Source organism: Pelmatolapia mariae, linkage group LG9, assembly GCF_036321145.2.
Source record: "Pelmatolapia mariae isolate MD_Pm_ZW linkage group LG9, Pm_UMD_F_2, whole genome shotgun sequence".
In the NCBI taxonomy this organism is placed as follows: domain Eukaryota; kingdom Metazoa; phylum Chordata; class Actinopteri; order Cichliformes; family Cichlidae; genus Pelmatolapia; species Pelmatolapia mariae.
Genome location: NC_086235.1, coordinates 19,636,865 through 19,663,467, shown reverse-complemented (window position 1 = coordinate 19,663,467; position 26,603 = coordinate 19,636,865). Strand labels below are relative to the sequence as shown.

Sequence of the window (26,603 nt, the reverse complement as noted above, 5' to 3'; positions counted from 1 at the left end):
GATAACAGTTGACGGGTATAAGAGGTTTTTTTCCATTAACAAAATGATTCCCAAAAAGCTATTGACTGTAAACTGCATTTGCATGACTCAGCAAGGTGTGCAGTGTTCTTCCAAAAAGTGAGGAAATTAGACAAGTGGAAAACAAGAAGTAACAGACCTAAAAACCTCACAGCAGATAAATATTTGGAAGTCATATCCTGAAGAAAGAGGAAGAAATGCACAAAGACCTGATTCCTGACCTGAGAGATACGTCCAGCCCTTCTTTCATCCACGGAGTGTTTGCTGAAGCCTCATCATATTGTGAAGGTGGAAGGGTTCCTGTCATGAAACCATTCTTAAGGAAGGGAAACAAAGAAAAGGCTGAGGTTTGCCACATTACAGGACTGAAAATTAGTGTCAACAGGTCTGATGGGATGATGAATCCAAATCTAAAATTTTTGGTTTAATTGATCATCACTATGTATAGATCAGAAGAGAGAGTCAGGAGTGAGCAGCTGGAGGCTGTCGTTTCATCTAGAAAAATGTTTCAGGTGCTGTCATGGACAAGAGAATAAAAAAAAGCACAGACAGTTTTCCAGTTGGCAGCAAATACAAATGTCTCCTTATAAACTTTATTAATCAATCTTGTATTTACAAATACATACATAATCTAACAATTCTGATATTAAACATTGGTATTTACAAAATAGCTCTTGGAAAAACAATTCTGTACAGCACAACCTGATAAGTTAGTAAATTACATTAGTAGGTAACTGTGCAGAAGGTTTCTCAATGACCCAGGATACACTGAACTCAAGTTCTAAACCTTAAACTGATTTTGTTTTACTACCAGTCGGTTTAACCAACATTTTCACAACAAACTTTAAAGTGCCCCTATTATGCTTTTAACTTTTTTCTTCATCATTCAATCTGTTTCATAATTTGACATGTTTGAAAAATCCACACCAAAGAGAATTATAAAGGTTTTATGCAAAGGTTTGCTTGCGATGCCTATTAACGTCTCCCTGCAGAACAGGAAGAAGTATGATAAGGACAACTCAACTGTGATGTCCACAGTTGTCCATTCTCTCCCACAGAACACATGACTGTATTATTATTCCACTTATCACTCGACACCATGTAACAAACTGGAATAATTTTGCCCACCCTTGAGGAAGGACAGAACGAGCAGCGACCTCAACTCAAAGATGGACGATAACTCTAAAATGTCTCTTATAAGCAAAATACTCCAAATGCTTTACTGTAAGTCTCCAAGAACTGATGAGCCAGTGGATTACTTTAAATGCTTCCACAGGAGGAAAATCTCTGCATCTTTAGTGCTAATACAGTGAATCTGTTTGATTCTATATGTATTAATCCCTCTCTCTCCCTCTGCTCTCAGATCATCGTGTAGAGGTTTATACATTCACCTAACAAACAAAAGATACCCGTTTTAGTCCTGGGAGGAGAACCGAAGCCTTTTGGGGTTGCGTCAGAAAGGCCATCCGAAGTACAAATCCACCAAATCAACACATGTGGAGTGATTCCTGGTGAGAAAGCGAGTAGCTGAAAGTAGCTTTTTATCAAACAAGCCACATGATATGATATGGTGCCACACACAGCCGCATCCAGCCTAATGTAAACCAGTGAGCCATCACGTTGTCGCCATTTTTCATCCTGCTGCTCTGCACTAACAGCAAAACCGCGCGACAAAAATCTCCAAGTTAAAAAAAAACGAGGCTTTGCCATGATTTCGATCAAATTCAAACGTAGGATGATGTTAAAGTTAGAAGCGATGGCATGTTTTTATAATGTGGCTACGGCTTTCTGTTTGCAGATGTCAGCTTTTGAAGGGCTAAGCCAGTTACATGTGAATTTGGTGGAGCTAACCATCCAGACCAGAATGGGCTCGTGGGAGTGTGGCCTCAAAAAGACAGCAGTGCACAAAGAGGCACACCTTTGCTTGTAGACCTACAAAATAAAATTAGGAGCCTATAAGCATAAGAGGGACACTTTAAAGATACACATTTCCATGTTCCTGTAAAATTATAAGATTGTTCAGATATTACAAATGATAACATTGGCAAACGCCAAAGGGAACATATCTGAGACCAAAACTGTTTTGAACATGTAAACAACAAAAATCACCATTTCAACAAGTGCTTCATCACCACTTTCTGAACTCGTTGAACATTAAAAGCAACGACAACATTTAAAATTTTTGCTCTAAAGCTCCAGTTCACCATCACATTCACACTGCAGCAGGAGGTCTCCTCACACGGCCGAGCTGCCGTCGTGGCCCAGAATGTGGCTGATGTTGTGAGCAGGACGATTCGGCTGCTTGCCCGAGTCGGCAGATGCGGTGTTAGAGAGAGACAGCAAGGGAGACATTGGCATCGCTGAGCCATCAGTGGGCATGCCGGTAGCGATTTCGGGAAACAGAGAGGTCAAGTTGAAGTTGGAGATGTGAGGGGTGATTCCAGACGAGTTGGCGATGGGCATCGGGGGCATTTCTGGAAGCAGCGGGAAGCTGGCCTGACCAAAACCCACAGGGCGTGGCGGGGAGAGGATTGAGCCAAAGCGGTTGTTGAGTGGAGGAGCGCTGCCTTTGTCGGCACTCGGGCTCGTAAACATTTGGTTGGGAAAGTATTGGAGGGTGACATCACTGGAAAGGCTGGGGTGAGCAGCTGGAGAATAGGAAGGGTAGAAGGAGGTTAAAGTGTTCTGAGGCTCAACGGGGAGGAGGGACGGCGTACGGGAGGCGTTCGGCTGGCTCACTGGCGGGATGAACGTAGAGTTTGCATTGATGGGAGGTGGAGGATTCATCCCTCCCTCAGGAATAAAAGGGAAACCAAAGTTTTGTGTTAGGTGCTGATCAGGAACCAGGTTGTTGTCGCTAGGAACCTGAGCACTGTCTGACATGAAGCGCACAATGGCGCTACGCCGTGCCTCTCCTCCAGACTGTGGTCGGCTCAGCAGCACCCCACCTCCAGGGGGCAGAGGCAGATGGCCCTCAGGCTCAAATGGGTTGCTCGGTCTGAGCGTACCGGATCGAGGCCGGTCGCCAGGTCTCAGTTTGGTGGGCTGAGGATCTCTGGCAATGTGGCGAGAGTGTTGGCTAACAGCAGTGGGTGGACGGGAGGGGGCAGAGGAGCGGCCTGGCTCAGAGCTGCTGTGTGGGGGTGGAGGGTGAGGGAGTCCTGATCGCACACCTGGGCCTGGGTGCATGTTACTGCTGACCTGAGAAATGTGGCCCTTGTTTCCCTCTGTAAGTCGCATAGGCGGAGCCTTCTGGGTTTGGGGAACACTGGGACTGGAGGCCTTGGCCTGTATGTCTCCTGACGAGTTTCCAGGCACACAGCTGTACTCCATGCTGACCGGGGGACAGCACTGCACTGCTCGTTGGTGGTTGCTCTGCTCAGGAAGGTGGGGGGACAGGAGGCTTTGCATGAAACTCTGATGACATCCATCCTGTTCTCGAGGCAGTGCTGGTCCAACCTGGACCCCTTGTGAGCCAGGATGAGCTCCACTGTAGCCCCCACGATTTCGGCCATCTGTTGCAGGGCCCATCCTGAAACCTGGCTGTTGCTGCCCCTGAGGCCCCCTCTGGGAGGGAGGCACTGGTTTAGATGTCATGTCACTCCCACGAGATACCTGAGCCTCAAAACCACTGAGCTGATGTGCTCCTCCTGCACCCCCCATAGCCTTAAAGGGCGGACACTCTGAGACCCGCTGAACATCAGCGGACCCCGGATGGTCAGATGGCAGACGGCTCTGTGGGTTATGTGCAATGTTGGCCTTCCCTCTTGACGTGTCCAGATAACCACGGAGGTCTGGCTGCTCCTGAGCGCCACTGTGACCAGGCTGAAGGTGGAGACCGATGCGCTGCTGCTCGCCACTAGTGGAGCTTTTACCGATGAGCGCCTCAGCAGAGTAGCTGGACACACGGTGACGTTCCTGCCGAGATGGAGTGCAGGCCAAGTCAGACGACCGTGACACAGGATTGGCGGGAGGAGAAATGAGCTGCTGCTCCAGACTCCTAGAGCTCATCATCCTCTGCATAGCATTATGGTCTTGACCAGACTGAGGGAGAAAAAGTGGAAATACTATCAGTAACACCCTCAAAATGAATCTTAACTATCATAAATCAATAAGAGCAATAAAACCAGATCAGAGTGGAGTCCAGTGGTGGCCCTTAGTAGTATTTTATGCAGCTTGTGAGGGCAACAAACATAGAATGCACTACTGAACATTTTCAACACCCACAACTCATGTCATGCTACAATATATCAGCCCAGAAAATGAATAAGGGAGATATTTATTCAATTTCAACATCTGTTCTTCCCATCACAGCAGACCAAACCTTTCTAACATTAACAAATAAGGCTGCTGTCCAGAAATGCAGAAGACTCAATCAACTTAAAGAAATCTATCAAGAAATTAATTAATCACATAAACGACTATCCTCTGAACTAACGCAAGTTGTGACTTTGTAATGTGATGTAATGTAGTGTGCCTTTTTCTTGCATGGCCCTCAATCATATGTTAAGTCCCAAAAGTGGCACTCTGTCATCAAAACTTTGAGAACCCCTGGTGTACAATGTCATCCAACCACAAAGCATGTGTTAACATTTTTATCCTGACAGCTCTCAGATGTTCATGAATAGATGGTAGAAATTAAAACAAAACAAAACACAATGATTGAACTACATTTCAATTACAAACAATCTTAAATTTACACTCCTCTGTCTACACTGTGGCTGTAAGGGCAGAGCTGCTATTTCACTGCAAAGTCCCACACACACTATAAAGTGTCAGTACTGTGATTGTTTTCTTTTCTTTTCATGATTTTTTTTTCTTTCTGTAAATGTGAGTTTCTCTGTGGTAGACTGCTGCAGCAGCCAGGTGTTTGTATAAAGGACACTTAGGTAGTTAGACAACAAAGTTACACTAATTTAAACTGTTTCAAATCTCTTGCACAGGAAAAAAAAGTCTCATGAGGTAATACTTAGTAAATGGTACATGGAGAACAAAAAAATTCCAGTGGACTGGTTTTCAAATATGCTTTATGCTAAAAATGCAACTGTCACTTTTTATATCACATAATACCAACCTTGAGGTGGTCCTGCTGGGCCAGGTGATTACTGTGATGGCCCCTGGAACCGGCTGCCTGTGCTTCACAACTCTTCTCCTGGTGCCTAAAGTGCTGCTGCTGGATCTGCTGCTGCAGATGCTGCTGGTGTCTGGAGTGAGAGCTCTGCTGCTGCTGCAACTGCTGCTGCTGTTGGTGTTGTTGATGCTGTCCCTGTGGAGGCTGTTGGTGTGTCTGTTGTTGGTGCTGCTGGGGATGAGACTGGTGCTGTGTTGGCTGTTGATGCTGCTGTGATTGTTGGTGTGACTGCTGTGGATGTTGCTGGGTCTGCTGCTGTGTGTGCTGTTGATGCTGTGCCTGTTGTTGTTGATGTGAAGGATGCTGCTGCTGCTGAACTCCAGACTTTTCCAGGTGATGCTGCTTCTGCTGCAGGCCAGCAGGTGAGCCTGTTTGACTGCCTCTGACGAGTGCCCGCTTCTTCTGGACATGCTGCTCTTGTTGCTGCAGCGCCCTCTGGTGTATTGAGTGGCGCTGTGCTGGATCTGACTGTGTCAAGTGGTGCTGCAGATGATACAGATGGTGCCTCTGCTGCTCCTGCTGTTGCTGTTTCATGTAAAGGTTCCCTCCCAGATGTTGACCAGGCTGTGTTACAGCATGCTGCTGATGCCCCTGGGGCAGATGAAGTACCCCTGGCTGGTTCTGCTCAGGAGGTCCTTGTGGAGGGCAGTGCCCATCTGCAGGCCTAACTACCGGGCTCATAAAAGAGTTTGCAGAGAAGAGAGGGCCTCCACCTTCTGAATTAATCCTTGTCATGACGGTTGAGGAAGACGACGGTAGCTGACCTACCATCATCTGGTTGTGGTCAGCGGCTTTCACATCCATGTGGTTGACAGGGTTACCAGATGGAGGGCAGGGCTTAGGTCGTTTACTAGTGTTTAACATCACCTCATCCTGAGCCTGCCGCTTGGAAATTATCTTTACTTGTCGCTCGCCAACACCAACTCCTCCCTGAGCCCTCATTAGTGTAGTCTTTAAGGGGATGTACTCATTTGGCTGTGTAGCACCTGAACAGGGTGAGTGAGCATTATTTGAGGCTTGGGATATAAGAGATGAGGTCCCCGCAGGAGAGGGAGCTGAGGCCTGTTGGCCAGGCAGATTTGGGGAGCCAGGGTAGGGCTGGTGACTAGAGCTGGGCCTAATCAGGTTGTTGACACTGAGGCTTGCCACTGTCCCACTCTGGGATGAGTTCTGAGACTGGACCTGGGGAAGAGGCTGAGACTGGGAGTAAGAAATGTTTTGTGGATGTCTGCTTCCACTGGCTGCACTCACAGACCCTTCCCCAACCTGTCCTCTGACAGACACCTCAACAGCAGGTTTAACTGTTCCTGGGTCAATAGGCTTATTCACTTTAGCCTGCTGCCCAGCTGAGCCTCGTTCTTTACTGGCTGACACTGGTGTGGTTTTGGGGGGCTCCCACGTGGCTGTGGTGGGATTAGTAGATGCAGTGTTTTCCCCAGAGCAGCCTCCACTCCTCCTTCCAGGGCTGTCCTGCTCCAGCATGGCTAATGCCAGCATCTCTGCCTGCTCATTTGTGAATGTAAATGTTCCAAAGGACCCAGATGATGCACCAATAGTGTGGCCTTGGGGAAGCATGGACGCCACAGAAAACCCTCTACCACCCCCAGCTCCAGTAGACATGGGAGAATCAGTCTGCCTGCTAGAGGTCAAAGAGTGCTCCAGAGTTTGATCATCTAAGTTAGTGTACACCTGTTGAGACAACGAAAAGTCCTTTCTAGTAGGAATGTCAGGAGTCACTACTAAGCTCTCTTTGGCTGCTGGTGTGGACTGCATCTCCTCCTGAGCCTCACTGTTTGCTCTAGGGGCCTGAGGCGGTTTGCCCTCAGTAGGATGGCAGGAGGACAGATTGGGTGTGCTCACATCAGTCTGCTGTGTTGTAACTCTGGGAGCAGTGTTCCTTTTACTAATATCTGAACTTGTTGTAGGGGTTGTTGCAGAGCTGTGCATAGCAGAAAATGCAGGTGCAGATGATGACAGGGTTGTGGACACAGAAGATGAAGGAGTGGCTTGAGACTCCTGTTTATTACAAGGCAGAGAATCTTGTGAGGCAGATCCCTGGGAACGACAAGGTGATGTTTGTTGGGTAGTCTTATTAAAAGGTAACGGTGCAGTTGCTGTGGTACTGCTGGTGCAGACTGGAGTCAAACATACAGTAGAAACAGAGGAAGAAGTGTACAGAGTTTCAGAGGCAGCTGCTGAGGTCACCACAGGCCGGTTTTGTCCAGAAGCAGCAGTGCTGGCAGTGCACTTAGTTTGTGTTATGCTAGTTTCTGTACTGGTGATAGGATGTTTAGCCTCAGCAGCTGAGAGCTTGGTTACAGCTGAGTCGCTGCCAGAAAGTGGAGATACTTTACTCTTGTCAACCAAGTCTGAACTAACCGATGGCTCGATCGATGTGGCAGTGACTGCTGTAACTGCAGTCGTGATGCTGCTAGTGTTAGAATGACTGAATGTCGAATCACTCTGAGACGCACTGACAGAGGTTTTATCCCGTGGATGGGATTGACTAAACACAGCTGGCCCGCTGGATGAACTGCTTACAACCATTTTCTGTGTGTTCTGTTGTGTAGTGACACTACCTATAGCTTTATCTATAGCTGTGACAGCTGTGGTACATGTGGAGTTAATGTCTGTGACTTTAACAGATGCAGACTGTAAAACTTGAGATCCTGTAACCTGAACTACCTGGCTCTCTCCTGTAGCAGCTATTGGCTTGGCAGAAAGAGCTACAGCAGGTTGTGGGGGACTGGTTTCCTTTTTCTTTGTAGCTTTAGTCCTTTTTGCTGCTGCTCTCTTCATATTCAAGGCTGTGCGAAGCCTCTTTGCTGAAGGCTTAGAGGTACTAACCACCAGCCCTGATGTGACTGGGACCTGTAGCTGTCGGGCAGGTAGTGCAAGTGTGGCTCCAGAGATGGATGCTGGAGCAGGAGGCTGCTGCTGCAACACTGATAATGGAGCAGGTGGAGGCTGACCATTGTTCTGACTAGAAATGTTAAGAGGAAGACCCTGAGAGATGCTCTGATTGAGACTGCTGAGGGCCCCTAAGCTGTTGAGAGCCACATTAGTAGTCGGTTCCTCACTGGTAGTGGGCTGGACTAGCTGCAATGTACTCTGGCCACCCTGGGAACTGGCCTTATCAGAAGTCTTCACAGGCTGCAAGGCAAACACCTGTCCATTCACAGTGATAGTCTGCGGGGTTGTAGGAACTGGTGGAGAAGATGATGTCTGGGTGGCCTGCGGAGGATGGCTCGCTTGAGGCTGAACAGGGCGAGGAAGAATGTGCACCAGCTGCTTTCCCCCTACACTCTGCAAGGATGGGGCAGACACCGAAGTGCTGGTCATGGGTATCTGAGTGGAAACAGTAGGGATAGCGGCAGGCACCATGCCAACTTGGGGATTCTGAGCAGAAGTTGCAGCCTGATTGGGTGCCTGAATGATTACAAAATGCTGACATGGTGTTTGACTTGTTATTTCCTCCCTCACAACTGGCTGGGTAGGGCAAGCACTGGCCTGCTGCAGGATTACAACACTTGGATTGTTTGTGTTCTGTGGTACTGTAACACCTGAAGCTGTTGCTCCACCTGGGTTGACTTGCAACACCTGCATGGTCTGAAGGAGAGGAAGCACAGTGGCCTGTGGCTGGGGTACCAGGGCTGGCTGAGGGAGGGGTTGAGGCTGTGGGATTATGGCTGGTTGAAGAAGAGTAGGCTGGGGCTGAGACACTACTGCAGGGTGGGCCACCACAGGTGGCGGCTGTACTATGGCTGATTGAGGAAGAACAGCACACTGAGGTTGGCATGCTAGGATAGGCTGAGGCTGTGTCTGGTTTAGGACTGCTGGCCGTATCTGGGGTGCTCTTTGAAACGGCTGCGCTTGAATGTGACCTGTAAGAGGTGCCTGCTGTACAGGCACCTGTGGTTGCATCTGTATTTGAATTGGGTGAACAGATGGTTTGCTGCCCATTGGACATACAGTCACCTGCTGGATAGGCTGGGTGGTGTTGCTGACTTCTGGAGTGGAAAGACTTTGGCAGACTGGCTGCACTGTGTTCCCTGCCATCTGCAGTGTTGTCCAGGTAGTCTGTGTGCTGCCTGCTGCCCCAGCCCTGAGAAGGGCTTGGCTGGTTGGGATAGCAGTGTAACTTGCAGTCCTTATGGCAGTGTCCTGCGTTACCCATGAGCAACCCTCCGAAGCTTTTGTAGGGTGGGTGGATGCAGGCAGAGCAGAGCCTTCAGTGGGGAGCTGTGAGGCTGAAGTAGCTGCTAAGGTGAGGGGCTGAGCTTGCTGAGGCATTGACGTGGATGCTGCAGGAATCTGGAGGGTGATGTAAGACACAGAAGGTGGCAGAGTGGGTGCCACAGCTGGTGCTTCGACCACACACTGCTCTATCATTCTCAGGCTGGGTGTAGACTGAGTGGGTGCTGCTGCTGACCCAGGGAGAAGTGCAGGGGTAGAAGAAGAGTTGTTAACATGCAGCAGGGCTCCATTAACCCTTAATCTGGCACTGGCCTCAGATGATGGCTGAATAATTAATGTTTCAGATGACTGTTTTCCTGGGCTAGTCTCCTTTCCTGCAGGGAATGCCCCATTGCCATTAGAACAAACAATGATCCCCTTTGGGAGCTGGTGAGTAGGTGGAACTTTTGCCACTTTAGCACAGCTTTGTTTGCCCTTCCAGTGGATAGTGGGATCTTCCAGAGGGTTAATGTCATTGGCTTTGAGGAGCTCAATATAGTGAGCACTCTCTCGCCTCAATTCCTCCAGCTGACGCCGCAGCCGACGGATTTCCTCTGCTGCAATGAGGTGTAGAAGCACATATAGTCACAAGTTCATGACTTTAACCACACATAATCCATATTCACACTCAACTTGTAGAATACTCCAACTAAATTAGGAAGCTGGTGTGTACAATATTAAAATTTACCTTGGACTTTATCTCCTCCTTCCAGAAGCATTGTATCATTTTGTTTCTTCAGTTCAGTGATGTAACGAAAGGCCTGGTCCAGTATCATGTTCTTACTCTAAAAATAAAATCATATTTTTTTCTATTAAAATATTTTGCTCTAAATACACATAATTTTACTATATTTAGGCAGCAGAAACACCAGATTGTCGCTTACCTGTTTAAGTGCCTGGGAACACGGCAAAAGATTACCAATGCGGTTAATCCCGGCATTAATCTTTTCTTTTCTGTGTCTTTCAACTAAAACAACAAAAGAAAAAAAAAAAGACAAAGTCATCAGAATTCATGTACATTTAAATTAAACCCTACACAAATCTATGGTCATCTATGTTTTTACCTGCATTGTGAGATTCTTTGTTTTTCTTCTTTCTGCAAACAATAAAATAACATAAAAAAATTGAACAGTTCACATTTTAAACGACCTCTTATGGAAATTATTTGACTGAACCGGAACAAATAGACTATATCTCAAAGATGTTTACTTGGGTTTACGGCCAGGTGTCTGAGTTTCAGTCATCTCTGGCATCCTGTCCTCACAGTTGCCTGTATGATAAGGTACCAGTCAACACATCAACAGCTGGACCTAAAATCCATTCCGTGCTCGTCCTGCTGCAAGCAAAACATAAAGCATCCGAACAGAGTATTGATTATAAATAAGAGCACTGTCAACACACCGATGTGTATCAGCTGAGAAAAATAGTACAGATACAGCAGTGATGAGCTCATACTGTTTCATACAATAGCAGATATAAAAGTATTAAATCTGTCAAGCTACACTCAGCCTCTACTACTACTAGATGCTAACAAGCTAGTGTAATTACCCTATCTTTACTCATTTAGATAAAAACACTTACCCTACACGTTACAAAATAATTACAGAGTGTTACACGAAGTGAATAAATAGATCTTTCTCCTGGGCTTGTGTTACAATATCGACAGCGAGTGACGTTCATATATTTAAACCTGCAAAGAAACCTAAGCAATTACCTGTTCAGCTAGCTTTCTGATAGCTAGCAGGCTAACAGCTATCTTAGCTTATCGACACCGACATGATTATTATGCAGAACAACGCCGAGTCGCTTCTCGGCCGTGCTCACACAAATGCTGCTTACAGAGAGTAGTTTTCACGAACCTTTAGCCTCGACATTTTGGAGACCGCTGTTCCTGTAAGAACTTTAAAAATTGGAGGCTAACTATTAGCTAGCAAAGCTTTCAACTCATCTCCCAAAACAATCTGAATAACCTAACTTAGTGCTGAAAGGGGCGGGCTCTACGCAGTCCTGAAAGCCAATAGCACTCCAGAGGTAGGAGGTTATATCCAATCATAACACATAAGCATCCAAGGAAGAGTTTAAGGCAGAGGGAGACATAAATGATATACACACACACACACACACACACACAAACCAATTTCTATGTTAAATATTCACAATGTCAAAACATAACACAACATTTACTGCAAATAGTAATTTATTCATTTAGACGTTAAAAAGTCTTACAATATAGAGCTCCAGAAAAGATAAAATTCTCCAAAGAAATGAAAACATGCGTATACTACAGTGGAGAGGACACAACTCTCCTTGCATGCAGAGGTGTCAGAGCTTCCTCTGGGTAATACACTGTTAAGAGATCATAGCAAAACTCCAAAACTTTCAGCTGAAAGTGTGTGTAATCACTGAAGCTCACTGTGGCAGGAAGTTTGAGAAGACCAATGTCATAAGATGGCTACATAAGGTGCCAAAGGTGTTTAAGGTATTATGTCTCAAAACACTTGTATATATTTAGAAACAAGCATCCACAAACACCTCCATCATACTACTGAAAATAATGCCCAAATCCAAATCAATCTGATGTTATTCATAACACATTCAATACAACATTTGTTTGGTTCTCTCATTCCTTTATATTTTCACTCTTTGTGATAAACCCAGGAGAACCTCTGAACCATTTGCCATCTCAGTGTGGAAAATAAAAATAACAGACTAGTTGAAGGGGGATTTAAATAACAGGCTGGAAATATTTAAAAATTAAAAGTACTGAACGCATCTTCCCATTGCCACAAAACCGTCAAGCTTTTCCCCTTTCTCCTGTACTGAGGGGGCGCATTTCTGCCCCCCGGACACAACAAACCGGTCAGACTCATTTCTCATGAGTCCCAAGATTCAGGTGGTGCAGGAATAGAGCTTTGTCTGTTCCACATAACTCAAGTATCACTCCAAGCTGACCACCTGGGACTGCATTTGTGTCGGGGGATGGGCTTTTAAGCACTTTTTCCCTTTACTTTTCCAAACCAACTGATTTCCTTTGATCAACAGCATAGATATGTCCCCTCCAGCTTTAATAACCGCATTTAAAAAAAACAAAACAAAAAACAACAATGTGATTTGAAAACGCCAAATCCTTCCCCCTCCACCATGTCAACTGTCAGAAGTTGGTAACTTTGTCAACAGGAGCACTATAGGATGCTTAGCTTTTTGTCATTGTCAATTAACAGTATGAAGAAAATTTGCAAAAAAAAAAAAAAAAAAAAAAAAAAAAAAAAATAGAAAATAGAAAAAGAAAAAGAAAAAAAAAAACAATAGGGGACCCCCTTGTGAAATAAATGCAGCAACTTTTATGCTTGAAATTTGTTTTCTCTTTTTAGCGTCCTTTGAAGAAAGTGTTGAATCCTGGGGCATTTGTCACAGTTCTGTTTCTGTGGAGGTGGCCACATTAGTGCCTTTTCCGAACGCTGTGCCCCTACTCTGACTTCTGAAGCTCTCCACTGGGCAGTGCACAAGGACTGCGCAGGCTCTTTTGCAACACATGGGCATCTGCAGGCTCTATCCTCTTGTAGTAATTCTTCTTTGTCTCAATAATCTCAAAGCCAAACTTCTGGTAAAAGTCAATGGCCGACTCATTGCTGATCTGCACATGACTGTAGGGTGGGAAAATACAAATGCATTAACAGGCAGCTCATCTGGAAAATCAGTCAAAAATAATTATTGTATGCAGATATGTTTTCATGCAAATTCTGCAAATACTCACAGGTAAATATTATCAAAAGTTCCATCCTTCTCGCAGATGTTTAGCACATGATTAAGCATCTTTGTACCTGGCGTAAAAGTAAAAACAAAATCACCAATTGCACAACAGCCTCTTCTTGAGGTCCTCATAAGTTTTAAGAAACAGTATCAAACAGTCTAGTCTATCATACATCTCATAGAGGATGACTATTGCTCCTTTTATTAATTTTGTTCTTTTGTAAGGTGACCTTGGGTTTTTGAAAGGCGCCCTCAAATAAAATTTATTATTATTATTATTATTATTATTATTATAACTTCCTTTTATCAAACTAATGACAGTAGAGCTTCTATTCACCTGAATCACACGTAAGGTTTTTTTTCCACTGCTCTGTGACTCACATATAAAAAACATTTTTAATGATAGTGGGGAAGAAAAAAAAAGTTTCTTCTTCAGGAATCAATAACAGAAACAATCGACTACTAATTACCAATTCCAAGTCTACGGTAGGGTGCTAGACAGCCAAGTGTCATGATGTACAGTCTCTTCTGGTTCTGAGAGTGGTCCACTCTGCAGCACACAGCACCCACTGCAATGTCATTGAAGTACGCTGCAAAAAACCAAAACAAAACATGATGCTGAAACATCAAATACCTCTAAAAGCCACATTTCTACATTTCATTTCCCACAACTGAAAATTAAGCTGTTAAAGTGCATGCAAACTGAATTCCACCAGTCGCTTTCCTCTTTAATACATCAATGTCATCACATACAGTCATAATCAGGTGTCACCCTAAACGAAGTTGTCTAGGTGTAAGTATTGTGATGTCTTACCTAGCTTTGCAAGCTCTCCAACTTCCAGCACATCTTTGTAAAACTTGTCGTTGTAGCTGACGGGGAAGATGACCTGGTTGAGGCGTTTCAGCTGCTTAATGTTGTGGGGCGTAACGTCCCCCAGCTCGATCCGGCTACTGGAACAAGAGCAAAACGGTCAAATGGCTGACAACAGGTAAACCATTTCATTTAACATTATATGAACCAAAATACAATAAAGACTAATAAACTGACATCTTACAAGCCTTCTATCCTTTATATTTGTTTATAAGCACATTTCTTTCAGTCTATACACTCAATATTTGAGTAAACACTTTTACTATCAAAGCTCAAAGATGAATTACGCAGATAGTTGTCTACTTTGAGTACTGATTAAATCATCTCTCATGAACTGCGTGATTTCTTCCCAAAAGCTATAACACTGCTGAACTGAACCTGTTATCAACTCTTGTATAGCTTAAATCAACATGTCCCCTCATAATCACACACACACATTTACATAATCTACTACTAATAGTAATTCTTTGGATGAATGCCGCTTAGAAATAAATTTAAACAACACCTGCAGCTTGTGCTTTTTATAACTCTTTACTTAAAAAGGAAAGTTTTCTACCATCAAAATTGATTAAAATTCTCCTTTAAATATCTATAGGATGACCAGGGGACATGGCTGGATTTGTGTAATTAGTAAATGACCCACACATAGCAGTCCACTCGCCTCAGTGAGAGGTTCACTGTGGTATTTATAGGATGACTACACATCCAAGAACTGGTGGAGGTCACGTGTGATGTCCCTAAGCATGTACAATGAGATCGGTGAAACCCTAAGTGTACAATTAATACACTTCAGCATTAATTGCCCTCATGGAATAAGAGAATTTAGTCAGAAATGTCCAGAAGAATCATTGCCAGTGTGTTACTTTGGCAGATCAAGTTACACTGAGTCAGCTGGCACAAACGCTAAAGTTGCTGTCGTGTGTGACATTAAAATGGTAACTTTTTTGCCCAACGTGAGATAGCTGCGTCTAAGACTTTCGACAAAACTGGTATGACTCTGTGCAGATAGCTGAAGTTCGCGGCAAATACCAAAAATAATCAGAGCTATGATTAGCTTAGCTAAACTGGCTTTACTGACTCAGCTCTCCACTAGCAGCGAGCTAGTTAGCTTAGCTTGTTCGCGACCTACACAAACCGACAAGCGGCTAAAGTTAACGACAGCAACTAAGACAGCACCACTTTAGTGACGGTGCTGTCCTTTATATAGTGGCCCTGAACCTAAATAAAAGTCGTTTCGCAAGCTAGCTAGCCTTGCCGTCACCTCCCCGCCTCCTCCTGTAGGAAAAAAACAGACATGAAAAACTTTACTTGTGCTAAGCTACGTATTCGTGACCCAAAAGTTCACACTCACCCTTTCATTTTAAAGAGATGATATTCCTTATTTTCGAAGAGTCTGAACTCTGAAGTTGTTTCGGGTAAAAGGTGAGAAACTGGAAAGAGTTGGGGTCGGGGATGCCTCCCGTTTTACCCTCCACATGTAGCTAGTTACGATGGTTGCAGTTAGCTTAGCCGCCACACTCCTTCCACGACTGTGTGGAGACGGACTGTCAACCCTGACCTCCGCATGCGCACACGCGCCTCTATGCTAGATATGAGACTTTTTGACCTGGATTTGGACTCTCAGGCTCTTTTCCAGCCAAATTAAGACATTTAAATAACGGTTTATGTGTTGAAAACATCCTGGTTCTCAGTCCTAATTATATAGGGCTCGTATTCGTCTCGCATTATTTAAGGGGACCTTACTTCTGGTGTGACATTGAGGCGTGTGAAATGCATTTGTCTGACCTCCGCAAGCAAGCATTATATTTTTTTGGGAAAAGCACCTACGTCTTCGCCCCAGAATTATTTGTTGTAGAACAACTGGATTACTACTAGTCAATGAAATCTACTGTTTTAGTTTTCTAAATATATTACCGAAATTATTATTTATTTATGAGTAGATTTATTTATCTACTCATAAAAAAGGAAATCCGAAATTAGTTTATATATGTAATACAGTGTTGGTGAGATCTTCTGTTACACAACCAAAGCGAAAGAAAAACCCATGAGCCCTGTAGTTCTGTAAATTTGTAGTTTGGAGAAACGTATACACCCCCCAATAAATAAATAAATAAATAAATAAAACAATAAAAAAACAAAACAAACAAACAAACTGGGGGTATGTATACATATTTAAATAAATGTATTTTATCAAAATTACATTTTCATCGTTTACTCCTAAACCACCTGAAAGATACACCGGGAGTTGTGAAAGCACCTCCATTTTGGCTCAACCGTTGCTGAAAAGATATCAAACAACATGAGAGATAAGCTGCCGTGGCTCATTATGATCTATGTAATGTAGCATATAGATAGGTTGTTTATCGTTGCCTGCCAACAGAATTTACATTACTGTGGGTTTACGCTCGCTCACAAAAGGTGTACTTAAAAGTTTACGTAGTCTCCTATAAAACCAATTTACCACAAAGGTGAAAACATAATTTAACACAAGGGTTTACAGCAACAATATGAGAAGCTATGAGCTCGGAGTAGTGCTTTATGTAAAGTGAGGTTAAATGACCACGAATATCCACCAGTTAGAGATCTTTCCGGTAGTCCAGGGGAGGATCCAAAATGGCGCCAGTTGCCGCTAGCCCGCAGTAAAAGCAAGCGGTGAGTGAATGAAGTCAGCTGATCTCTGCTCGCTGTCACGCTCCGCAGCAGCCAGCGTTCCTCTCTCGAACCAAGACAGTAAACGGACACTTCACAGCCACACGGTAAATATCCCGTTTTTCCTTTTAACGTTTAACGCCGTTTTAATATTACGAAGTATATTTGAATGCGTGTGTAGAGTGAAACCGTTTAGCAATCCCTATGCACCAGAATAGTAGAGACAGCATTTTTTCCACCCAGGCCGACAAACCAGTCTTGCTATCATTTTCACAACACCTAATCACCCACACAGCTAGCTAACCTTGTTAACGTAAGGACAAAATGTGGCCGAGTGGAAATTATAAACATCATTTTTTCCGGCTTTATTGTTCGGATTTCAGACTCTTCCTGTTGTGTCTAAACAACTGGCTAGTTTATAGTTCCGAATATTGTGCACTCCTTCAAAGCGAATGCACAGATTTCTGCATATCATATGTCATAAACAGGCTACCGGGTCATTCTTATGTCATTAAATCTTTACTATTACCAACATTACTGTCAATCGGTATTATATATGTGAGCTCACGATCAGCAGCGTTACCTGAGTCCATGAGGCTTTCATTTAACATCTGCATGTCAGGATGCTTTGCAGAATCACCTCACTTACATGTAACATTACTGAGCCTGTTTTTACCCTGACACCATCTCATACAGGTTACCCTTTTAGTCAGAAGGGACACTCGGGTTAAACTCACTACAGACTCCTCAATTGCTGTCTGATAAGCTGTTTTATCGGTGTAACATTTGGTCCCAACAGGAGGCTTTCCCCCCCTTTTTGCCGTCAATTGTTGCCCACATTAGTATATTAATGCTGTGGTAAATTGTCTTTAATATGTGAAGTACTGCAGTCGGGTGGGAGAAAATCTCCAGAGTTTCCACATAGACAGTTATAATTTTGACTTCCCAGTTTTTCACCATGCTGGTTTTCCACTTCCTTAAAGAGACTCATAGATTGAGGGCAGCCAGTCATGTGCCAGGATCATATGACTTAGTGTCATGTAGAATACTTTTTCCATAGCTGTTGTATCTGGAAGTTATGAAAAAGTGCTACTCTGTGGGTTTATTACATACAAAAGTTAATTATTCCAATAAATATTATTGTGCTGCTTTAAAAGAAGACATATTTGATGTTTTATATGTAATTCTTTTGTTATTTATTGTGATGTTATTAATCAAATGGGCAGAGACTTGCCTCTGGTACACTAACAGGTTTTCCAGGTGAGCTTCCTGGATAATACCAGTATTATCCAGTTAAAACCAGTAAATTTAGTCTGGTGTTTTTGAGCAGTGAAGCCTTCCTATGTATATCTCTCTTGCAGTTCTTGCTTTAATCAATAGGTGGAGCTGCTTTATTCCAGCACAGATGGCCAAGCAGCCTAGCGTGAGCAGGAAGATCTGTGCATCAGCAGGAAGGGCAATAAAGGACATAGATGTAGAAAGATGGAAAGAAAAGGGGGGCAGAAAAAGAAATCCACAGTATAGGCATATTTACTTGATGTAACTGCAAGTAATGAATATATTATCTAGCAGATAAAGCTGATCTTGAATGTGTGCAGAGCATCTGCAGGCAGCGCTCTGTGAGGATGGGTCTGTGTCACGACTCATGGCAGCTTGTGCTTGTGTTACAGCTGCATGTGGCTGAATTGTGAGATATAAATATAGCAGAAAAAGGAAAAGCCTGATGTGGGAAAGATGCACCCTATTCTTCATATGAAAAAAAAAAAAAAAAAGAGAGCATGCAGTGGGATCCCCCACTAATGTTAGCCGGATGTGTCACACTGACTGACTGTAGTAGGCCAGTGGACTGGCTGGTGAGGGGGCCTACTTCTCCCTGTGATGCTGAGACTGCAGCAAGACAATTAGCCCTGAGCAGTGATGCTGTGCATTCTTCAAGGTTTCCATGGTTATTACAAGGGGAGACAATATAGAGTAGTCAGCATAATGCCAGGAAAACATTTAAATGAACTCATAATGAGAATATAAATTTGTCCAATTCTGGTCAAAAGTCCACATTCATATATCCATTTGCTTACCCACTCAGCCTGTACAAGTTGCCAGTTCATCACAGAGGTAGTCCAAATTCACTTGAATACACAGAATGTCTATGTGTTATAAGAAAAAAAAATTTTTTTTGAGAGCTGCTGTGAGTTTTTGAATCAGCACATTAAAGGTGGCTTTTGTAATTACCGCCTCTGAACTTTCACCACCGGGGGACACCGTTTCACTAGTAATTACGTTGAAATGTTTTCAGATGTGTGCTGGTGTTCTTTTAACTTTCAGTATCTCTTTTTACCTCTCCTATTTCCTCATAAGGCTTTGATTTTACCCATCCAGCCACTCTAAACACGAACGTTTCTTTTTACGTGGTTAAATAAAAGTTCGACTGGCCTGCTGCACCATCTTGTGGTTGAAATCATATTTACACAAAAATACTTCCCAGCTGAATTCCCATTTACTTGCTGCTGGGCGGGCACCATGGGCACCTAAGTTTGTGAATGCAATAACTTGAAAATGAGAAGTTTCAAATTGATACTTATAAAAATAATCAAACGCGGATTATCTTTGTCCTCAGATGGTAACTCTGGTGCTCTCCCTGAGGCTGGTTCTGCCGGAGGTTTCTTCCTGTTAAAAGGGAGTTTTCCTTCCCGCTGTTGCCAAAGTGCTTGCTCATAGGGGGTCATAGGATTGTTGGGGTTTTCTCTTTATTATTGCAGAGTCTTTACGTTACAGTATAAATTGCCTTGAGGCAGCTGTTGTTGTCATTTGGTGCTATATAAGTAAAATTGAATTGAACTCTCGTAGGGGCTTTATGGCTGAAAATGAACTAATTTGTCATTTTAAATTTGTCACAAAAAGGGAAGTTGTTGTCAGTAACAGCTGCTTATGTTTCCTTTCTTCCAGTCTGACTAATAAACGTGAAGATGGACATGTCCAAGCTGCCCAAGATCAGGGATGAGGAGAGGGAGAGCCAGTTTGGATACGTTCACGGAGTCTCCGGACCAGGTCGGTCACCACACACTCCTTATGAAACTCCTCCTTCATATTTAACACATTATTACCACTTTCCAGAAAAAACTGAGGAGGTGTAATGACACAAACACATTTAACCACGTCTGTATTTCTCAGTCTCGGTCACAATAATAAGGTTTTGTGAGCACTATTTTATCCTACAAAAGCACAACAACTTTGCTTTTACAACAAACAGCGAAATTCATTTCAGTCAAACAAAAAACAATCACTCTTATGATTACATCTCATCTGTGCTTCTAGTGGTGACAGCGACGGCCATGGCAGGAGCAGCCATGTATGAGCTGGTCCGTGTCGGCCACAGTGAGCTGGTGGGAGAGATTATCAGGCTGGAGGGAGACATGGCCACCATCCAGGTCTACGAAGAGACATGTATCCTTATTTTATTACGCTGCTGTTATGGGATATTATAAAAGTTGGTCCTGAAACAAGAAGAAGAGCTCCATATAAACAGTCAGATAGGGTTTGATTGCAGGATTTCTCCATTTCATACTACTCAGTCTCTTTCTTCTTCTTCTACCCTGGATTTGTGGTACATTCACTAAAGTGGGTGTATCATTTGTTATGCTTCTTGCACCAGTTTTGATAGAGCTGCAGGTGACATTGTTTAGGACAGTATTAATAACATCAGTGTAAGTAAGTCACTGCTGTATTTACTATCTAATTGTCAGTATACTTCCACTCCTAACCGGTGGTAAGGATAATGACGTTCGAGCGTTTCAAAGGCATCCTGTGTCTTTTACCCAGATTGTTTTGGGGTCATCACTGACCGTCATCACTGACCGTATTTAAGGACGTAGTCAATCAATTTGGAAAAAGCTACTGTACCCTTTACTATAAAAAAATAATCTTTTATGTAACTGGATGGATTGAGTCACAGCCATAAATTCTTAAAGAGAGCATGTGAATCTGGATATAACAGACACCCCATTTCTGTGTAGAAACCAAAATGATTTTGTATATTTTAAAGCAGTATTGAGCAAGCCTTGAGTTCTCCATGTTTTCTGAAGGTCTTTCAAAGGACAAGGACTCTTCAATCTAGTCCTTGTAACTGACTATTTTCAGAGGAATTTATTTTTGTTTGTTGAATCATTCAAGCTTAAAAAAGGCACCTAACTTGAGGGACAAACCACGGCAGGGCATACAATGTGTCCTTAAGAAATTGGAGGAAACTTGACAAATGGAGGACAAAAACACAAAAACACCTAAAATCTGTTTACAGCAGATGAACAGTATCTTAAAGTCATGTCTGTAGTTAAAACAGATTTTTGGCTAAGAGAGTTCAGGCTGTGTTGAAGAAGAAAGGTGGTCATGCCAAATATTGACTTTCAAGGTTGTAGTTTTGCCAAATACTGTTTTTTCCATGCATGTTTGCAAATGTTTCAAATCTCTGCGTCCATTTCCCACTTACCAGCTAAAATATAAAGAAATGAGGGGGGGAGTTCAAGACTATTGAACACCTTGCTGCTTATAAAAAAAATCAAACTGGGGTTATCTTAGTCCTCAGGTGGTAACTAATTCACCCAAACCCTGACGAGTTTTTCTGAGCTTGAATTCAGCTGGTGTGTCTGTGGGCGATCCTGTGCTCCGCACGGGGAAACCTCTTTCAGTCGAGCTGGGTCCAGGAATCATGGGCTCTATCTTTGATGGTATCCAACGACCTCTGAAGGACATTAATGACCTCACACAAAGCATCTACATTCCCAGAGGTGTAAATATTGGAGCCCTCAACCGAGACCTCAAGTGGGAGTTTTCTCCCAGCAAGAGTCTGCGGGTACGAGCTCGTAGAGACTTCTTCTTGAAAAGTCTGAGATGTCGGGTGAATTAGATTTACTGTACATCTCTTTTCACTCTATTAGGCTGGCAGTCACATCACAGGCGGCGACATCTATGGTATGGTGTACGAGAACTCCCTCATTAAGCACAAGATCATGCTGCCTCCTAAAAACAGAGGCACCGTGACCTACGTGGCTCCGCCTGGAAACTATGATATCACTGTGAGTCTGACACGCCTACAGCTGCGGTTGTAATTTACGAGCGGCTTGTGAGGCGTTGATTTGTGCTGATGTTGCGTTTGTTTCTGTGTCAGGATGTGGTGATGGAGCTGGAGTTTGAAGGCGTGAAGGAGAAGTTCACCATGGTGCAGGTGTGGCCTGTCAGACAAGTGCGGCCCGTCACAGAGAAGCTGCCCGCCAATCACCCGCTGCTGACCGGACAGAGAGTGCTGGACGCCCTTTTCCCGTGAGTCTCAAATTCTCCCTCAGACCTTTTACCCTTGATGATTTTTTTTTCAGAAAGGTTTTCCTAATCTCTTCTCTTCATGGTTTGAAGATGTGTGCAAGGAGGAACCACAGCTATCCCAGGAGCCTTTGGCTGTGGAAAGACTGTCATCTCTCAGTCCCTGTCCAAATACTCCAACAGTGATGTCATCATCTACGTAGGCTGTGGGGAGCGTGGAAATGAGATGTCAGAAGTATTGAGAGACTTCCCTGAAGTAAGTGGCAGTGTACTGGCACCCCTTTCTAAGTAAACTATTGTTCAGAGGTAACTGACAGTGTTGTTTGGGCTACAGCTGACGATGGAGGTGGATGGAAAGACGGAGAGCATCATGAAGAGAACAGCGCTGGTGGCCAACACCTCTAACATGCCCGTAGCTGCCAGAGAAGCCTCCATCTACACAGGTGACTGTTAACAGTACCCTAAAAAGTACTTTTTATCTCTCACCCTAACTGTGCGATCCTCTTATAATGAAGAACACTCACTCTTAAGGGATAGCTCACTCACTGTCCTCGTGTGATTCTTTTTAATTGGCTCACATGTGCTTTGCCTTCTAACTCAGTTTATTTTGGCAGGAATCACTCTGTCTGAGTACTTCAGAGACATGGGGTACAACGTGAGCATGATGGCCGACTCCACCTCCCGTTGGGCTGAGGCTCTCAGGGAGATTTCTGGACGTCTAGCTGAGATGCCTGCTGGTAAGTTTGAAGTCTCATGTGAGCAGAGCTTTTTTAAATGTTAGGGCGCAATGTTAGCGTCTAATATGGGGAAGAAAATATTCAAGGATCTCCTAATTATTGTAACACAGATTTAGCTGGTTACAGTCAGAGTCTTTTGAGGGTGGATTTAGTCCAATTTTCACCTAAGCTACGCAACAGCAGGAGGGGCTTGTGAGAAATGTTAGAAAAATTCATCACAATCATATCAGGTTTTCTAAAGATATACATGGGAGTAACAGGAACAGTACACTTGCTTTTTTTTTCGTACATAGACCCTGCTTGCATATTTTCACTTTTAAAAGCACAGCCATTTAAATAAAAACAACAGAGCAGCTGAAACAACCTGCCCATTGAACAAAAGGCATTCTCAAGCTTCTGCAGTGTATTTCTTGTTGATAGAAAAACAGCAACGATTAAAAATGTAAGTTTACTTTTGCAGCACGGTGGTGCAATGGTTAGCACTATTGCTTCACAACAAGAAGATTCTGGTTTGAGCCTGGCTAGGGCCCTACTGTATAGAGTTTACATGTTCTCCCATTACCTACATGGGATCTCTCTGCGTCCATAAGGAGTCTAAAGACATGCATGCTAAATTAATTAGTAGTTATAAATTGGCCGTCAATGTGAGGTAGATACAATACTTAACGTTTATAGAATAAAGTACCTCATGAATGTATGTATGAGTGCACTATATAAATAGCACTCCATTCGTTTCTACTCTTCTCAGTGGAGAACTAGATTGCATCAAGCTTCACAATGCACTACAGGAAATGAGGAAAGAAAGTTTTTGAAATCTGGAAAATGAATTAATATGCGACTTACATATATGCCATTCTCTTATCTTCATTTGACTTTATATAGATAGAACAAATATTGACCCATAAGTATGAATTAAACCATTTTGTGTTGTTGAGTGTATGTTTGAGGTAAAACTGCAAAAGTGACTGTATGAAAACAGCTGACAGCTTCGAATTTCATTAGAGTGGAGCTGGTGTGCTTTGGTGCTTCGGTCTTTGGTAAAATAAAAGCAGAGTGGTACTTGGCACAGCATAAAAAAGTATTTCCTGCATCTGCCCACAGACAGTGGTTATCCTGCGTATCTGGGTGCCCGACTCGCCTCCTTTTATGAGCGTGCCGGAAGAGTGAAGTGCCTGGGCAACCCAGAGAGGGAAGGCAGCGTCAGTATTGTAGGCGCGTGAGTACAGCTTTGCATCACTAGAGGGAGACATTACTCTGCACATCTTTTTTTTGAGAGGCAACAAAAAGTTGAATACAGCAATTTAATGAAAATGTTTGTTTTTTTTCCCCAGTGTATCGCCCCCTGGTGGTGACTTCTCTGATCCTGTTACCTCAGCCACACTTGGTATTGTTCAGGTAAAGGATCACCTTCTGATCCCACTCTGACTGGATCAGCTTTATAAAATCAGATGTGCTTTATTATTTCCCCTATTTCTTCCCCTCTTAGGTGTTCTGGGGTTTGGATAAGAAGCTGGCTCAGAGGAAGCACTTCCCGTCCGTCAACTGGCTCATCAGCTACAGCAAATACACCCGCGCCCTGGATGAATATTATGACAAGCACTTCCCTGAATTTGTACCTTTGCGTACTAAGGCGAAGGAGATCCTGCAGGAGGAAGAGGACCTGGCAGAGATTGTGCAGCTTGTCGGAAAGGTAATTTACCACAGAGACAAAGCCAGAAACAGATCCTAAAAAAAATCTCAAATTTGTTCACTGGTTCCATTTTGGCGTGTTTCAGAAATTCATTGAAGTCTTTTCACATGAATAAATAAAGGCGTCATTATCTCTGACAGGCCTCACTGGCAGAAACAGATAAAATCACACTGGAAGTGGCCAAACTGATCAAAGATGACTTCCTGCAGCAGAACGGTTACACTCCTTATGACAGGTAACATTTATAGCCTACGTGACTTGAACCTTAACTGATGTTACTGGCTCGGATTTTGAAAAAAATGATGATTCACTGCTGGGTAATTTCTGTGTGGAGATCGTTAGATTAATAGCAGCATATTTACTAAACGGGGCCAAAATAGTGTCCAGGTCCAAAAAATAAGATGCTTTTTTTCTGCATTAAATATCATTGCAATCGCGGTATCACATTATTAGCTGTAAATTGCATGTCATAAACATTAGTAAATCAGTTTGCACACTTGATTTAAATATTCTTGTCCCTAAATACCAACAAACGGCAAAACCCAGTTTGCGCTGCTGCAAAGCAGTAAGTCTGGCCCTAGATCTACTCTTTATAAATCATAAGTACCCCATTTCTTGACCTAATCTACAGTTAGCTCCTTTTTTTCCTGACTCTTTGGTGTCAATCTCCTCAGGTTCTGTCCCTTCTACAAGACAGTGGGCATTCTCTCCAACATGATAGCTTTCTATGACATGGCACGGCACGCGGTGGAAACCACAGCTCAGAGCGACAACAAAATCACCTGGGCCATAATCAGGGAGCACATGGGAGAAATCCTCTACAGGATCAGCTCCATGAAATTCAAGGTGTGTTCAGGTGTACATGCAAAAACTACTGTATGTTTCTTCTGTTCTTCCTTCATCTGGGTTTTTTTTTTTTGTTCTTTTTTTTGTTTTTTTGTTTTAGAAGTTTTTTCTTCCACGTTAGTTTTTAAGCAGCAAGATTTCAAGAAGTCAAAAACTAACTTTAAATTGATATTTTCTACCTGTTGGGTTAAATAAGCCAACACGGATCGTTTTCTTTTCGAGCTTTGAGACTTTATTTCTGTTTATTTCCGTGTAGGACCCGGTTAAGGATGGTGAAGCCAAGATCAAGGCCGAGTATGCACAGCTGGTGGAGGACATGCAGAACGCCTTCCGTACCTTGGAGGAATAGGCGCCCACCAGTCACAATCTTTCCAGTTTTCATCTCAGACCCCTCCACTGCAGAATCACATTCCACCCCCATGTATCCCCCAAACTCTCTGTACTCCATTGTGCTCCTTTGTGAGTCACCGTGTGAGAGTGTGCGCATGTGAAATTTCATGTGGAGGGAAAAGAGAAAGATGTACTGTATTCATTATTACTCGTTGCCTCGTATCGGCACACTCTGGATCCTCTGCATGGTCATCGATCATGTGTGCGTGTATGTGAATTAGATGTGTGTATGAAACAGGGATCCCTTCACCTTGGTAATTCCTTTCTCTGTTTACATGAATCCTACGTGTTGTGTTGCTCTTCCTGAAGAGGATTGTTCAGTTGATGTATTGTAATTCACAGACCATCTGTACAGAAGAGTATTGAATATAAATTTAATGAGATCAGTCTATTTATTGCCAGCATTTTGACGTAAAGGCTTTGTTTCTTTTTGTTTAGTTTTTGTTTTTATGGTTGTGTTTCACGCTGTGCAGTGCTGTGTACTTTGCTGTGTGAATGTGTAAGAGTCCTGCGCTCTGCTGTCCAGTGCTTTCATCATGTTACTCCCAAAGAATTAAAAAAAAGTCATTGTGGTGTTGTCGCCTGTTTGACTTCATTGTTTCTGATGATACTGCTGGAGTTGTTAAACTGGTTTCCCCACATATCACACATACTGTGTAGTCTCCTGACCTCAGGATCGATTTACGTAACATTTTAACTACCTTAATTACTACTGGTTAAAAGCAACAGCTGAATCTTAGTGCTTGTAATCTAATATAAAATAGTCTTAGTCTCAGGTAAATCTAGCAGTTAAATATCAAGTTAAACACAACATAATAAAAATAGTTTAAATAAGTAGCATAATTTGTACCTCAAAGTCAAAAAAGTATAAAGTGAGTTCATTGTCAAGTTCAAGGTAGCATTTTGTAATGATTTCAGCTTTGAGACATGGTGTGTTATCCTGCTGGAAGCAGCAATAAGAAGATGGGTACACTGGTC

At 43.3% G+C, this 26,603-nt stretch overlaps 3 protein-coding genes across 6 annotated transcripts; 1 reads left to right on the top strand and 2 right to left on the bottom strand.

Annotated features, from left to right (window-relative positions):
• Nucleotides 1-589: 589 nt before the first annotated feature.
• Nucleotides 590-11,340, bottom strand: LOC134634438 (basic helix-loop-helix domain-containing protein USF3). Of its 3 annotated transcripts, none has more exons than XM_063483638.1 (7): nucleotides 11,245-11,340; nucleotides 10,595-10,718; nucleotides 10,450-10,481; nucleotides 10,270-10,352; nucleotides 10,074-10,170; nucleotides 5,093-9,942; nucleotides 590-4,062 (listed from the first exon to the last, which is right to left on the bottom strand). In XM_063483638.1, the coding sequence occupies exons 2-7, from the start codon at nucleotides 10,636-10,638 to the stop codon at nucleotides 2,254-2,256; spliced, it is 6,915 nt and encodes a 2,304-aa protein (XP_063339708.1). In that variant the 5' UTR covers nucleotides 10,639-10,718; nucleotides 11,245-11,340; the 3' UTR covers nucleotides 590-2,253. The 3 variants fall into 3 exon arrangements, with proteins under 3 accessions (XP_063339708.1, XP_063339707.1, XP_063339706.1); XM_063483637.1 differs by having other exon boundaries at nucleotides 10,595-10,721; nucleotides 11,245-11,334; XM_063483636.1 differs by lacking the exon at nucleotides 11,245-11,340 and adding an exon at nucleotides 11,100-11,180 and having other exon boundaries at nucleotides 10,595-10,721.
• A 224-nt stretch (nucleotides 11,341-11,564) lies between these two features.
• naa50 (N-alpha-acetyltransferase 50, NatE catalytic subunit) lies at nucleotides 11,565-15,567 on the bottom strand. 2 transcript variants are annotated; one of them, XM_063483488.1, is made up of 5 exons: nucleotides 15,358-15,567; nucleotides 13,950-14,083; nucleotides 13,606-13,725; nucleotides 13,140-13,206; nucleotides 11,565-13,029 (listed from the first exon to the last, which is right to left on the bottom strand). In XM_063483488.1, the coding sequence occupies exons 1-5, from the start codon at nucleotides 15,363-15,365 to the stop codon at nucleotides 12,852-12,854; spliced, it is 507 nt and encodes a 168-aa protein (XP_063339558.1). In that variant the 5' UTR covers nucleotides 15,366-15,567; the 3' UTR covers nucleotides 11,565-12,851. The 2 variants fall into 2 exon arrangements, with proteins under 2 accessions (XP_063339558.1, XP_063339557.1); XM_063483487.1 differs by having other exon boundaries at nucleotides 13,950-14,086; nucleotides 15,358-15,566.
• A 1,069-nt stretch (nucleotides 15,568-16,636) lies between these two features.
• On the top strand, nucleotides 16,637-26,198 carry atp6v1ab (ATPase H+ transporting V1 subunit Ab). The gene is made up of 15 exons (XM_063484035.1): nucleotides 16,637-16,762; nucleotides 19,599-19,700; nucleotides 19,968-20,096; nucleotides 21,284-21,498; nucleotides 21,584-21,721; nucleotides 21,814-21,965; nucleotides 22,056-22,218; nucleotides 22,297-22,405; nucleotides 22,577-22,699; nucleotides 23,801-23,915; nucleotides 24,031-24,094; nucleotides 24,186-24,389; nucleotides 24,530-24,624; nucleotides 25,064-25,235; nucleotides 25,492-26,198. Exons 2-15 carry the CDS (start codon nucleotides 19,619-19,621, stop codon nucleotides 25,582-25,584), a joined length of 1,854 nt encoding a protein of 617 aa, XP_063340105.1. The 5' UTR covers nucleotides 16,637-16,762; nucleotides 19,599-19,618; the 3' UTR covers nucleotides 25,585-26,198.
• The last annotated feature ends 405 nt before the right edge of the window (nucleotides 26,199-26,603 follow it).